At 47.4% G+C, this 15,221-nt stretch overlaps 2 protein-coding genes across 2 annotated transcripts in view; both read right to left on the bottom strand.

The window, feature by feature from the left end:
* Window positions 1-639: 639 nt before the first annotated feature.
* LOC105997195 (tubulin alpha-3 chain) lies at window positions 640-8,601 on the bottom strand. The gene is made up of 5 exons (XM_013031525.1): window positions 8,590-8,601; window positions 5,432-5,654; window positions 4,293-4,441; window positions 3,352-4,032; window positions 640-1,014 (listed from the first exon to the last, which is right to left on the bottom strand). Exons 2-5 carry the CDS (start codon window positions 5,550-5,552, stop codon window positions 718-720), a joined length of 1,248 nt encoding a protein of 415 aa, XP_012886979.1. The 5' UTR covers window positions 5,553-5,654; window positions 8,590-8,601; the 3' UTR covers window positions 640-717.
* Window positions 8,602-14,534: 5,933 nt separating this feature from the next.
* Window positions 14,535-15,221, bottom strand: part of Lrrc74b (leucine rich repeat containing 74B) — a 24,645-nt gene continuing 23,958 nt past the window's right edge. The window contains exon 9 of the mRNA XM_013031512.1: window positions 14,535-14,690. Within this exon, the coding sequence (XP_012886966.1) occupies window positions 14,535-14,690 (156 nt within the window). The remainder of the gene's footprint in view (window positions 14,691-15,221) is intronic.

Here is a 15,221-nt window from a genome sequence, read left to right as displayed (position 1 = left end):
CTCAAATGTGCGTCCTGCCACTCGCGTGGGTCTTTTTCTAGCCCGAGGGGCGTTTCATAAACACCCGTCCTGTGTGGGCCGTACCCGGAAGCCTGCCTTGGGAAGGCCACCGGAAGGAACAGTCGAGAAAACCCAGGATCTTCAAAGAACCCGGCCACAACCTACTCAACCGGAGGGCGGCTGGGTTGGGGGATGTCGCGCTGCACGCCCCTTATCCTAGCGAGGGAGGAGGGGGAGTTGGGCGAGAGGATCGCAGTGTAAGGCAGGCTGGAGCCCCTGTATTTGGAAAATGAAGCAAACAAGGCTTGGAAGCATGGCTTGCCTAGCCAGTACAAAACCCTCGTCCCGGCTTGTGAGGGAAAGCGGTGAGCTTCTTTTTTTTTTTTACCCCCCACGGTAATGAGACCCAGATGAGTGGCTGTCACACCCCAAGTCTGTGACAAAAGAGCCACTTTTGTGCACGCCCAAGTATGGTGAAGGACTTAAGGTTTGAAGTAAAGCAGTTTTCCAAATTCCTACATCCAGTTGATTAGAAGTCTTTAACTGAACAGATATAATTCCCTATGAAAAAAACTCTTTTCCAAGACAAATGAACTACAACCAGGCAAGTAGAGCACACAGGACAACTATCTCAACAAAGAAATTTTAATAGTAAATATATTCTGTACTATTACAGTGGGAAGTTAAGAGGGTTAGTGGCCAGCCACACCTTGGCCCTCAATATTCTTCCCCTTCTTCAGCCTCTGCTTCCACAGAATCCACGCCCACCTCTTCATAATCCTTCTCCAATGCTGCCAGGTCCTCCCGGGCCTCAGAGAACTCTCCTTCCTCCATGCCTTCGCCCACGTACCAGTGCACAAAGGCTCGCTTGGCATACATGAGGTCGAACTTATGGTCCAGGCGGGCCCAGGCCTCGGCAATGGCGGTGGTGTTGCTCAGCATGCACACAGCCCTCTGCACCTTGGCCAGGTCTCCCCCAGGGACCACAGTGGGGGGTTGGTAGTTAATGCCCACCTGCCCGAAAAGAAGAACATATAATTTTGGCTTCAGAAATGATAACATTTAATGTCTTGGGTGTGTGTGGGGAGAGTCCTAGGATTTGAATTTATGGCCTGGGTGCTTTCTTTGAGCTTTTTTTTTCTCAAGGCTAGAGCTCTACCACTTGAGCCACAGTTCCACTTCTGGGTTTTTGTTTTGGTGGATAATTGGAGATAAAAGTCTCATGGACTTTCCTCCCAGGGCTGGCTTGGAACTGGGACCCTTAGATTCTCACTTTCTGAGCAGCTATGATTATGGGTGTGAACCACCAGTGCCCTGGCTAAATATTTTTTAACTCTAAAGTTTTTTTTTGTTTTTGTTTTGTTGTTTTTAGTTGGTCATAGGGCTTGAACTCTGGGCTTGGTGCTATCCCTGCGCTCTTCAGCTCAAGGCCAGCGCTCTACCTCTGGAGCCACAGCACCACTTCCAGTTTTCTAGTGGTTAACTGGAAATAAGAGTCTCAGGGACTTTCCTGCCTAGGCTGGCTTTGAACTGTGATCCTCAGATCTCAGCCTCCTGAGTAGCTAGGATTACAGGCATGAGCCCCTGCCACCCCCTCCCCCCCACTCTTAAAGTTCTTTTAGGATTTACCCACAGAAGAGTACTGAAAGGATCCATCCCAGGGGACTACATGGAGGCAGGCAGGCACAGGAGAAAGATTATTACAAGGTTTATTAGAGGAGCCATATTTCCCCCCAGAGAGGGAGCACATGGCACCCTCTATTAGGTAGCAGCAAGATCTGGGGGCAGGAAATAAGGTAGGTGGGAGCTCAGGAGGGTCTGTGCAGAGAGAGGGAGGGGCCAGCTGTATGGTGGGAACTTTAAGGCTGGGAGGAGCTCAGGTCTGGGTAGAGCTGAAGACCAAAAGTGGGCATGATACTTACAAGCACTAAGCAACATGGATAAAACTTATGTGGACTTGAGTCATTGTGATGGCAAAACTGTAAATGAATGTCCAGGATAGGATAACACTTTGATTATGGACCCACCCAAACATTGAAACATGAAAAAGGCCAGGCAAAGGTGTCTGATGATGTAATCTTAGTTACTCAGGAGGCTGAGATCTTTGGATCAGGATTTGAAGCCATCCCCAGGGGAAATACCATGAGACTTTCTTTCTTTTCTTTTTTTGGTGCTCTGGGACTAAAACTAAGGGCTTGGGTGCTGTCCCTGAGCTTCTTTGGCTCAAGGCTAGCTCTCTACCACTTGAGCAACAGTTCCACTTCCAGCCTTTTCTGAGTAGTTTATTGAAGATTAAGAATCTCACAGACTTTCTTGTCCAGGCTGGCTTTGAACTGTGATTCTCAGATCTCAGCCTCCTGTGTAGCTAGGATCACAGGCTGTGATCCATGGGTCCAGCTCAGCCTTTCAGTTTGAATATTTTGTCACATACTTTTCTAACTAAAATTTGTTTCTGAGATACTCTCACTGTTGCTCAGACTGGCCTCAAAATTGGCTGTCGTCTGCTTCAGCCTCCAAAAGCCACCTGAGATTACAAGTATCCTCCCATCCAAACTCAGCTTAAAAATTTTTTTTAAACGTGGGAAGGACTAAATCGTTTGTGAAAGAATATGTAATAAACTACACTGAGATCAATAAAAATGAACTTAAAGAAAACGTAACAGGGTTCATCTGGGGCTGGATGGAGGCTTGAACTCAGGGCCTAGGCACTGTCCCTAAGCCTCTTTATGATCAAGGATAGCACTCTACCACTTGAGCCACTTTTGGTTTTTGAATAGTTAATTGGAGCTAAGAATCTTAAGAGGACTTTTCTGTCCAGGCTGGCTTTGAACCCTGATCCTTAGATCTCAGCCTCCTGAGTAGTTAGGGTTATAGGCATGAGCCACCAGTGCCCAGCTGCTACAGACTTTTATTTGAACATGAAAGGCTTATGACTTATACTTCCCCATACACCATCCTTCCTATAGGCACACAGAACTAGAGACTAATCTAGAAAAGGAAACCAGATAAGGCGTAGCATTTCCCTGTGCCCTCAAGTAAGGCTGCCTTGGATATCGACTTGCAAATGCCTCTGGCTGAAAGAAAAACCCTATTCAAGGCCAAACATTTCGTAATTAGACACAGAGTAGAAGGTATCACCTTCTACTTAAGAATTCTTAAGGGCTGCAGTCAGTCCCATGTAAGATTTCCAGGTTGGTGAAATCTGCTTAGTGTTTTACATTTTACTGTTAAACTTTATATCTGTCAAAGGTATAGATAATCAGTACAGTTAGAGATAATCACTGTCAAGATATCTTTGTAAGGTCTGCTGCTTACTGACAGACATGGGGACTTCACATCCCCCAGTCCTACCTTAAATCCAGTTGGGCACCAGTCCACAAACTGGATGGTACGCTTGGTCTTGATGGTGGCAATGGCCGCGTTGACGTCTTTGGGGACCACATCCCCCCGGTACAACATACAGCAGGCCATGTACTTGCCATGCCGAGGGTCACACTTGACCATCTGATTGGCCGGCTCAAAGCAGGCGTTGGTGATCTCAGCTACCGACAGCTGCTCGTGGTAGGCCTTCTCGGCCGAGATGACCGGAGCATAGGTGGCCAGGGGGAAGTGGATGCGGGGGTACGGCACCAGGTTGGTCTGGAACTCTGTCAAGTCCACGTTCAGGGCCCCATCAAACCTCAGGGAGGCTGTGATGGAGGACACGATCTGCCCAATCAGACGATTGAGGTTGGTGTAAGTGGGACGCTCAATGTCCAGGTTGCGCCGACAAATGTCGTAGATGGCTTCGTTATCCACCATGAAGGCACAGTCGGAATGTTCCAGGGTCGTGTGGGTAGTCAGGATGGAGTTGTAGGGCTCCACCACAGCTGTGGAAACCTGGGGGGCTGGGTAGATGGCAAACTCCAGCTTGGACTTCTTGCCATAGTCCACCGAGAGCCGCTCCATGAGCAGAGATGCAAACCCAGAGCCGGTGCCGCCCCCAAAGCTGTGGAAGATGAGGAAGCCCTGCAGGCCTGTGCACAGATCCGCCTGTGAGGAGAACCACAGCACACATGACAGGAGCCAGCACCTGCACAACCAGCCAGGCTCCCTCCCCCCTTCCCTCCGCACTGGACATCAGGAATGGCACACTGAGGACCCACACACTGGACACCAAGACCTGTGCAGACTCAGCTGGACTTCTGATTCCAGACTCTGAGACTGGCCATAACGACCCATCCACCACCCAAGGCGTGGGGCCTCTCCACCAGGACCACATCCACACGCAGCCTTCTGCGTGCTGTTCTTACCAGCTTGCGGATCCGGTCCAAGACCAGGTCGACGATCTCCTTGCCAATGGTATAATGGCCTCTGGCATAGTTATTGGCAGCATCTTCCTTCCCAGTGATCAGTTGCTCTGGGTGGAAGAGTTGCCTGTATGTGCCCGTGCGCACCTCATCTGCAAAGAGACAGTGTGTGCGAGACTCAGGCCCCCTCTGCTCACCAGCATGGACACCTGCCTGGCGATCATTCAAGTCAGCACAGCACATGCTGTTCCTCCTAGGTCAACAGTGACTCCCTAGAATTTTCTTGTTTTAATTTTCATTTCTCTTTCTCCATTTGGTTGGTTGGTTGAGATGAGGTCTGGCTACATAGCCCAGGTAGGCCGGAATTCCACAGGGAGCTCAGGTAGGATTAGGCCTCATAATCCTCCTACCCAAGACCCCCAAGTGCTGGAAATACAGGTGTGCATCACCACACCTAGCACACTAAAGCAATGTGTGCCTCTAGGAAGCCAATGACAGCTCCGTACAAATGCCAAATGGAAATAAGCTCTCACTTGCTCCCATGGGTCACTGGACAGAAACTCACTTCTTTTGACCTGCAACCACCTCAAAGGGAAGATCTCACAACTCTTCAAACACCGGGCAGATACCAGGTCAGTGTGACTGGCAGCACTCTATGCGGCCTGGCTCTCACAGGCTGTAATAGGAGACATTCTGTCACCTCCTGGGGGACACTGGAAGGTGCTTGCCATCTCTTCCAAGCTGGAGGAACCACATGGATATTCTTTGTTGTCTTTTCCTAGCTAAGAGCTAGCCAAGAGCCCTGCAGCATCACTACCGCATGAGGGAGAGAACCAACACCTGTGCACCTACACCCGGGGTCTGCAGAAGCCACCTGACAGCGAGAGACAGCAAGCAGGAGGGACTCTCTCAGCCCATTATCTTCCTGCTGGCAAAGCAGCTTCCTTAGAGCCCAGGGTTTCCTCACTTAGGAGCCTGTGTCCCACAGGCAGCAACTTTTCAGCTTCTCTCCCAACAGTGCTTGGAGCTTACAGCCACTTGTTCCCTCCTTTCTACAGAAGGATTCCAGGAGCCTTCATGGGGCTGAATGGAGGTGCTCCCGCCCTCCCAGGAAGGCCGCCCTCCAGGGCTAGAGCACCTACCGACCACAGTGGGCTCTAGGTCCACAAACACTGCTCTGGGCACATGCTTGCCAGCCCCGGTCTCACTGAAGAACGTGTTGAATGAGTCATCCCCGCCACCGATTGTTTTGTCACTTGGCATCTGGCCATCAGGTTGAATTCCATGCTCAAGGCAGTACAGTTCCCAGCAGGCATTGCCAATCTGGACCCCTGCCTGCCCCACGTGGATAGAGATGCACTCGCGCTGGAAACCAGAACACAAACATGAAAACCTTTACCTCAAAAGCCACCACAATATAAGATATAAAAAACATCACATACAGTATTTGTTCAGTGCTTCAATGTCTAGGGCTTTCTCAAAACGTTATTTCTAATGATGATTAAGTAACTCCTTTATTTCTCTTTTTTTAATTTTTTTTGGGGGTCCGGTTGTGGGGTCTGAACTCTGGGCCTGGGTGCTGTCCCTCAGCTCTTCAGCTCAAGGCTAGTGCTCTACCACTTGAGCCACAGTACCACTTCCAGCTTTTTCTGCTATGTGGTACTGAGGAATCAAACCCAGGGCCTCATGCATGCAAGGCAAGCACTTTACCACTGAGCCACCTTCCCAGCCCCGCCAGCCCATTTTTTTTGGTTGGTCATGGGGCTTGAATTCTGGGCCTGGACGCTGTCTTTCAGCTCTTCAGCTCAAGTCAAGAGCTGGACTACCTGAGCCACAGCTCCAAATCCAGCTTTTTGTTGTTTAACTGGAGATTAGTTTCACATACTTTCCTGCCCGGGATGGCTTCGGATGGCGATCCTCAGATCTCAGCCTCCTGAGTAGATAGGATTACAGGTGAGAGCCACCAGTGCCCAGCTCCTTTTTCTCTATTAAAACTAACTTTCATAGCCAGGTATCTGTGGCTCACGCCTGTATTTCTAGCTACTCAGGAGGCTGAGATCTGAGGATCAAGGTTTAAAACCAGCCAGGCAGGAAAGTCCAAGACACTATCTCCAGTTAACCACTAGAAACCCAGAAGTGGCCCTGTCCCTCAAGTGGTAGAGTGCTCAGCTTGAGCTGAAGAGCTGAGGGAACGACCCAGGCACCCAACCAAAAAACAAACAAAAAACCCAAAACCAAAAAACAGTGCAAGCCAGGTGCGGGTGGCTCCCGTCTATAATATTAGCCTTTCAGGAGGCTAAGATCTGAGGATTTGGTTCAAAGCCAGTGTGGGCAAGAATGTCCATGAGACTCTTATCCCCAATTAACCACCAGAAAACCAGAAGTGGCGCTGTCTCAAGTGGTAGAACACTATCCTTGAGCTGAAGAGCTCAAGGACAGTGCCCAGGCCCCAGAGTTCAAAGCCCCATGACTGATTTTTAAAAAAAACACCAAGGGGCTGGGAAGGTGGCTCAGTGGTAGAACGCTTGCCTTGTATGCATGAGGCCCTGGGTTCGATTCCTCAGCACCACATAAGCATAAAGAAAAAAGCTGGAAGTGGTGCTGTGGCTCAAGTGGTAGAGTGCTAGCCTTGAGCTGAAGAGCTGAGGGACAGCGCCCAGGCCCAAAGTTCAGGCCCCACAACTGGACCCCCCCCCCCAAAAAAAACACCAAAAAACAAAACAAAACACACAAAAAACAACAACCAAAAAAACAGTGCAAATAACAGTTGGAGGTGTGGATCAGTGGTATTGTATCTGCACAATAAGCAGGTAGTCCTGATTTCAAATGCCAGTATTCCCAAATAAATAGATTTTATAAATAAAACATTTGCTGTAAACTATCTTTGTTATTAAGTGATAATTAGCCAAAGTGTCTAAATGTTTGAGACTACATGAAAGGATTATCTTAAAACTCAGAAACCATTTAGTGTCAATAATCTATACTCCTCACTGCGAGTTAAGTCAGTGTTCCTCTGAGAAATCTCCACCGGTTTATGTATTCCATACACTCACTAGATGAATGCAGTTGCTCACATGCCTATGGGCAGCACCAGAATATTCCCTTACTCTCTGGCTTCTGGTTCATGGTAGGAGACACAGGTTAGAGGAAAAGTTTGGTCAGAAGACTACCTCCATGCCAGATTGTCAGAATCACTTTATCAAGCCTATAACTTTTTAAACTCCAGGCCAGGGACTGGAAATGTGGCTTAGTGGTAGAGTGCTTGCCTAGCATGCATGAGTCCCTGTTTTGGTTCCTCAGTACCACACAAACAGAAAAAGCTGCAAGTGGCACTGTGGCTCAAGTGGTAGAGTGCTAGCCTTGAGCAAAAGAAGCTTAGGGACAATGCCTGGGCCCTGAGCTCAAGTCACCAGGACTGGCAATAAATAAAATAAATTCCAGCCCTTAGATTTGCCAGGCAAGTGTTCTATCACTTCAACCACATTCCCAGTCAAACACCAGAATCTTTTGAGTCAACACACCTCATAAAGTTACTCCCTCCTCTTTTCTCTCAAGTAAAGGACTGAAATGGCTCCTGTAAGTGCTTAACAAGATTACATCTTTAACCTTTTTGGTGCCTTTTAGGTTTTCTTTTTTTTTTTGTCAGTCGTGTGGCTTGAACTCTGGGCTTGGGTGCTATCCCTGTGCTCTTCAGCTCAAGGTGAGCGCTCTCTCTACCGCTTGAACCACAGCACCACTTCCTTAGGTTTTCTTTAAAGCATTTGAGTAAAACAACCTATTTTCTGCTGGGAGCCAAACTGTAAACCCACTAGCCATTTCCTTTTTCAATTTTAAATCATTCTCACAAATACATATAAATAAACTTAAAGCATACTTCCTACTGTAATCATAACCTTCAATTCAAGAATCTAAAGTCCTTTGGGGCTACGAAGGTGGCTCAGTGGTGGAGCGCTTGCCTTGCATGCCTGAGGCCCTGGGTTCAAAAAAAAAAAAAAGGAAGCATATAAAGCCTATTTTTGAAGCGCCAAATATGAGTCTTCCCAGGCACAAAAAATAATCAGTAGAATGGAGCAATTCTGCCCACATCATGGGAGATCAGACCATTCAGTTCCAGGAGTCTCTCCTATAGGAGACTAGCTTCTATGCTTCACTTGTTTTTTGTTTTTGGTTGTGGGGCTTGGACTCTGGGCCTGGGCCCTCTCCCTCAGCTCTTCAGCTCAAGGCTAATGCTCTACCACTTGAGCCACAGTGCAACTTCCTGTTTTCTGAGTGGTTTATTGGAGCTAAGAGTCTCACAGACTTTCCTGACTAGTCTGGCTTTGAACCGAGATCCTCAGATCTCATCCTCCTGAGTATTAGGATTACAGGCATGAGCCACTGGCGTCTGGCTCTCACTTTAGTTTTTCTGTAAATGCCACCAACTCACCTACGGGCTAGAGTTCTTAGAATCTGTTCTTATCCTGGGAGATTCCTAAGTATTTTGTTTTGCTTTGCTCAAACCAACCTCATATGGATCATCAAACTTTACTCCCCCCCCCCCAAGGATGGTGCTCTACAATGTGAGCTACAGCTCCACTTCTGGCTTTTGGGTGATTAATTGGAGATAAGAGGCTTACAGATTTTCCTGCCTGGGCTAGCTTTTAACAATGACCCTCAGTTTTTAGCCTCTTGGATTACAGGTATGAGCCACTGGTGCTTGGAAAACTTTATTATTTCTTTAGTTGTTCTATCCCCTCTGAAAAAGTTATTTGACAAATGGGGATGCATCTTAGTGGTACAGTGTTTATATGCACAAGGTTCCCAGGATCTATCCTCACAATCACAAAACAAAAAATAAACTTTGAGGTAAGTTCCAGACCGATCTCCTTTATATTTGTAAACGCCAGCCCAGTCTGTGTGTGTATGCATGCACAAAGATCCTGGGGCTTATGCTATCCCCTGAACTTTTTTGCTCAAACCAATTCAATCTTTTCTGTATTCTTTGCAAATGACCTTGTTTTCTTACCCACAGAACCACTTCCGGCCACCAAACCTGCAAACAGTTCTTCCTTCCTTTTCTTTATATATAACTGTGTCTCCTACAGTCCATGACACTTCCTCTCTACTGCTTAACTACTTCAAACAGTCCTTAATGCTGTTCCTAGGCACCAAAGGAGTCTACAAGGGGGATAAAGCCAATTTCAAAGTAGGGACCCCACATTAATCAATCCTTTAAACTGTGCTTATATTTGCACTAATATTGTATACACATGTGGAGAAAACGGTTAGCAACTTAGCCAGGATCAAGGTAATACAGAATCCTTGATCAGAATGAAAAGCAAACAAAAATCAACCACTCTCACTTCTCTACCTCTTCTGCCGTTCCCTCCCCTCCCCCACTGCTTCCTGGCTGCCATGAGTTTTCTGCTCTGCTCCACCACATTCTCCTTGCCAGGATGGGCTAACACTTCTGACACTATGAGCCCAAATAAACTTTTCCTCTCTTAAAAACACAACAAAAAACCCACCAGTAATCATGGCTTCAAGCAAGCCAGGCATCAGTGGTTCATGCCTGTAATCCTACCTTCTCAGGAGAATGAGATCTGAGGATCACAGTTCAAAGCTAGCCCAGTCAGGAAAGTCTGTGAGACTCTTATCTCTGATTAACCACCAGAAAACCATAGTGGTACTGTGGCTCAAGTGGTATAGTGCTAGCCTTGAGCAAAAAAGCTCAGGGACAGTGCCCAGGCCTGAGTTCAAGCCCCACGACTGACACAAAAAAAAGCTTAAGGGACAGAATCCAGACCCTGTATTCAAGTCTTAGTACCAGCACCAAAAACCAAACAAAAATACCCCAAACCCCCGCCATACAACGCCTGAGCAGGGGCTGGGAAAGTGGCTCAGTGGTAGAGTGCTTGCCTTGCATGCATGAGGCCCTGGGTTTGATTCCTCAGCACCACATAAGCAGGAAAAGCTGGAAGTGGTGCTGTGGCTCAAGTGGTAGAGCACTATCCTTGAGCTGAAGAGCTGGGGGATAGCGCCCAGGCCCAGAGTTCAGGCCCCATGACTGGCAAAAAAAAAAAAAAAAAACAAAGCCTGAGCAAACTTTGCCTATTCAGACATAGGTAACTGTTATTTATGTTAACTGTATTACTTTTAAGCAAATATGTAGGCTTTTTTGTTGTTGTTTTTTTTTTGGGTTGTTAATTTTTTGTCAGCCCTGGGGCTTGAACTGGGACCTGGGTGCTGTCCCTGAGCCTCTTTGTGTTCAAGGCTAGCACTCTACCATTTGGGCCACAGCGCCACTTCTGTCTATTTCTGAGTAGTTTATTGGAGATAAAAGTCTCTCAGACTTTCCTGCCCGGGCTGGCTTTAAATTGCGATCCTCAGATCCCAGCCTCCTGAGTAGCTAGGATTACAGGCTTGAGCCACCAGCACCAGGCCCGATTTTCTATTTTTAAAGTTCTTCGTTTTCCTTTTTTTTTTTTTTTGGTCAGTTGTGGGGCTTGAACTCTGGGCCTGAGCGCTACTCCTCAGCTCAAGGCTAGCGCTCCACCACTTGAGCCGCAGCACCACTTCCGGTTTTCTAGTGGTTTATTGGAGATAAGAGTTTCTCGGAGTTTCCTGCCCAGGCTGGCTTTGAACCTCGATCCTCAGATCTCAGCCTCCTGAGTAGCTAGGATTACAGGTGTGAGCCACCAGCGCCTGGCTTTTTTTGGCATCACTCGTGCTTGCTCGATTGGTGCTCCACCACTTCAGCCACGCCTGCAGCCCAGTATTTTGCTGGTTAATTTTGAGATGGACTCTGCTCGAGCTGGCCTCTGGTCCCAATCCTCAGGATCTGCTTAAGCAGTTAGGGTGATAGGTCTAAGTCACGAGCGCGTTCCCCCGCCACCCGTTTGACTTTCTAATATGACCAGCATCGTGATTTAGCCAGCCGTAAACAAAGTGACTCGGAGCTCCTCGGTTAACTTTTAGAGCTTGGAGTGGTTCTTGGACCAGAGAGTTAGCTTCCATCCAGGGTTCTGGAATCCAATGCTATTGTTTATTATAAAGGAGACCAAGGCCAGTGACACTCCCTGAGGAAAAAACTCCCCCCTCCCCCACCTCTGCAGCCCGAATCTGGGACGATGCAGGGGCCGGCTGCGCACTTCACCCTTGGCACTTCCCATCTGTCCCCAAGGGGTCACGTCTGCCCTCAGAACACATCCGTCCTCAAGAAAACCGAGGAAAAGACAACTAGATCGCAACTCTTCCTCCCTCCCAAAGACTCCTCCCTCTGGCTCTTGTCCAACCCGAGGCCGGCACTCCAAGCATTAGGGGGTCCCTCTGCTCCTGCATTGCCCTCTGCTGAGCCCTCTGCTGAGCCCCAGGACTTTACCATGGTGAGCTCTGCTCCGACAACGCTGCACAAACTCACCACCCGTCCTCAACCGCCGCCACGCGCTCAACTGCGGACACCTCGAGCGCTGCAGCGATTTTATACCTCGCTACTCAGATGTTCATTGGCTCAGAGCTTCTGGGGGGGGGCGGGAAGAAGCCCCAGATCCTATTTATGATTGGCTGTTGTGCCACTTGGAGTAATAGAGCTCCCTGATTGGATCCAGGTTGGGCGGGAAGGCTACAGAGTCGTGGACTGTCCAGGGACCCTGCGTTCAAGTCTGTCTATGGTGCTGCCTAGTTGGGGTGCCCAACAGCGATAGTGCTGTGCGTGGAAGGCTCGCAGGTACAAAAGACTAAATGCTGCAGGCAATACTCTAGACACCCAGGCGTGTTTGCTATCCAGCTTTTTCTTTTCTTTTCTGTTTCAGCCCGGGGCTTGAACTCAGGATCTGGGTGCTGTCCCTGTGCTTTTTTTCCCCCACCACTTGAGCCACAGCTTCACTTAGGCTTTACCAAACGGCCAGAAATAGAGCCCCCCCCCCCCGTAGGGGTGTACCGGGTTTGAACTTGGTCTTGTGCTTACTAGGTAGGTCCTCTACCACTTGAGTTGCGCCCCAGCACTTTTTGCTTTAGATTGTTTTATCAGATACAGACTTCTCGTTTTGCCTTGCTGGTCTAGGAATGCAACCCTCCTTACCTCTTAGGACAACAGGGATCGCAGGAGTGCACCAGGTTGTTTGTTGGTTGAGATGGAATCTTGACAGTTTTTGCCTAGGTCAGCCTTAAGTTTCTAACCTTTAGACCTCCACCTTCCCTAGTAGCTGGGATTTGGGGATTTTAGCATGAACCACTGTATATGGTCCCTTTTTATTTTTTCCGTCGTCGGTCATAGGGCTTAAACTCTGGCTGGGCCTGAGCGCTGTCCCAGAGCTCTTCAGCTCAAGACTAGTGTTCTACCACTTTGAGCCGTAGTGCGACTTCCGGTTTTCTGGTGGTTAATTGGAGATAAGATGGACTTTCCTGCCTGGGCTGGCTTTGAACCGTGATCCTCATATCTCAGCCTCCTGAGTAGCTAGGATTCTAGGTGTGAGCCACCGGCGCCCAGCCCTCCTCCCTTTTTATTCAGTCTTTGCAAACATTGCTACCTCCAAGAAGCCTTCCACCATATAGCCGAAAATAGATGCACATTCCTCTTCTTCTGCCCCTTTCTCAGGTGCTGAGAAGCCTTTTCCATCCAGCACCTGGCAACTGGGCAGCGTGGTCTACAGAAAGCCTGGGAAACCAGAAGACCATTCATTATCTTCCTTGCTTTTTGTTGGGGGTGGGGCGGTGGGCAGGCCAGCAAATCCTTCTGTATGTTAGCTCACCATTTCCATTAAAAAAAATTACCGTATTCTGGGTAGTTGAAACAGAAATTTATTTTCTCACAGTTTTGGAAGCTGGAAGACCCAGAGACTCCTCTTTCTGGTTTGTGGACATCCAATTTTTTGAGGGTTTCATATCTCTTGCTACTTTGAAAATCTTGTCTCTGATTATTTATTTAGTGCTGGTCCTGGGGCTTGAACTCAGGGCCTGGACACTATCCTTTATTTAGCCTTTTCTGTTCAGGGCTGGTGCTCTACCCCTTGAGTCACAGCTCTACTTCTGGCCTTTTGCTGTTTAATTGGAGGTAAGAATCATGGACTTTTCCTTGCCCAGAGCTTTGGACTGCAATCCTCAGATCTCAGCCTCCTAAATTGCTAGGATTACAGGAATGAGCCACCAGAGCCCAGATTTGTTTTTATTTTAAAAATGTTTCCTTCTTTTATTTAAAACTATTTAAAGCTAGACATCGGTGGCTCATAACTGTAATACTAGCTACGCAGGAGGCTGAGATCTGATCACAGTTTAAAGCCAGCCCAGGCAGGGAAGTCCATGAGACTGTTATCTCCAATTAACTACCAAAAAGCTGGACTGGCACAAAAAATTTTTAGTAGTATAAATTAATTGCATTTACATCCATGTATATAATGTACTTTAATCAAAATCACCCTGTATATACTACTTTTTAAGCCCCTCCTTTTTCTTATCCTCCCCCTCCCCCCGCTTTTTGCTTATATGTTTGAAACAGGGTCTCACTATGTAGTCCAAACTAGCCTCAAACTCATGATTCTCCTGTGGTTACCTCCTGAGTGCTAGGATACAGGTGTGCCCCACCATGACTGGCAGGCATTAATATATTATGCCTATCTAATTTTTTTTAATGTAGAGCAGAATAGTCAAACAATTGGATCAAAGGTCACAGGCAGTTTTAAAGCTCAATGACACATTGTCTTCCAAAAAGGTTGTGATGGTCTGATTATTGCTAGTGGAGTTTGGGAATGATAATTTTGCACTTCTTTTTTGTTTCAGTTTCCTTTCCTTTCATCTGCCAAGGTTACCAGCACATGAATATGTGCAAAACAGGGACATTTTTGGCCTTGTGTGTAGCTCAATGTAGCATATATTAGGGCCGTGTGTTATGAAAGTGAATGACAGGTTGGGTACTGGTGGCTCACAATTATGGTCCTAATTACTCAGGAAGCTAAGATCTGAGGATCTCAGTTCAAAGCCAGCCTGGGCAAAGAAAAGTAATGAGACTCTTTTGTCCAATTAACCAGCAAAAAACCAGAAGTAGAGTTGTAGCTCAAGTGGTAGATCATCAGCTTTGAGAGAAAAAAAAAAAAGCCAAGCAAGAGCATGAGGTCCTGGCACAAAATAAAGAAAAAAAGAATGAGTGACAGCCCAGATTACAGCAAGGACAGCAGGGCAGAGAGGAAGGTACAGTGTTATGAATCAAATGGCACACAATGTGGAAGTTGAAGGGCTTATTGGAGGAGATGAAGTGAAGAAGCCATGCTCCAGTCATTTAGTGGTAGATGCCGGTGACGATGGTTTGAAGAGTGGCAGCAACTCTTTTTTATACTCCGGTCTGTGGGCACCAGTCTTTAAGCAAAGCCCTGGTAGAATTACCTTCACTGAGCTTGCTAAGTCATCAAATTCTCTGTTTACCTGGATATCCTAAGGAGAGATATTACAAGGCAGTGATTATTCCTTTCTGAGAACTCCATTATTTTTCTTGCATACACAGCTCTCCAAGAAGCTCCACTGAGCAGTGTTTCTCCTGTGGTCCACAATTTCATATTCCCCAAATTACTAATACAGAAAAGGAAAGGGAACGAAGGGAAGGCTATTAGGGACATGCTCAATTTCATTCTTTGTGAGAGGTTAGGGGAGAGTAGTAGGGATTGAACCCAGCTCCTCTTGGTTTAATTCTACTACTTCAAGTACACCCTTTGTCTTTTTTTTTTTATTCTGTTGAACTACAAAAACAGCTTGTTGAACTCAGGGTCCTGCATTTGTAAGCTGGGTCTTCAACCTCTGACCTACACCTTCAGGCCTTTTGCCTGGTGATTTTTTGGATAGGGTCTTGCATTCTGACTGGGCATGTACCTGTAAGATGATTTGCCTGTCTTTAGGTTTCCTTATGTAGCTGGGATGATAGGTACATGACACCATGCTTAGCTTCCTTCCCTCCTTTCTTTCTTTCTT

This window comes from Dipodomys ordii, unplaced genomic scaffold (assembly GCF_000151885.1).
Source record: "Dipodomys ordii isolate 6190 unplaced genomic scaffold, Dord_2.0 Scaffold141, whole genome shotgun sequence".
Lineage (NCBI taxonomy): Eukaryota > Metazoa > Chordata > Mammalia > Rodentia > Heteromyidae > Dipodomys > Dipodomys ordii.
Note: the sequence above shows the minus strand (reverse complement) of the source record. Positions and strands in the feature narration are given on the sequence as shown.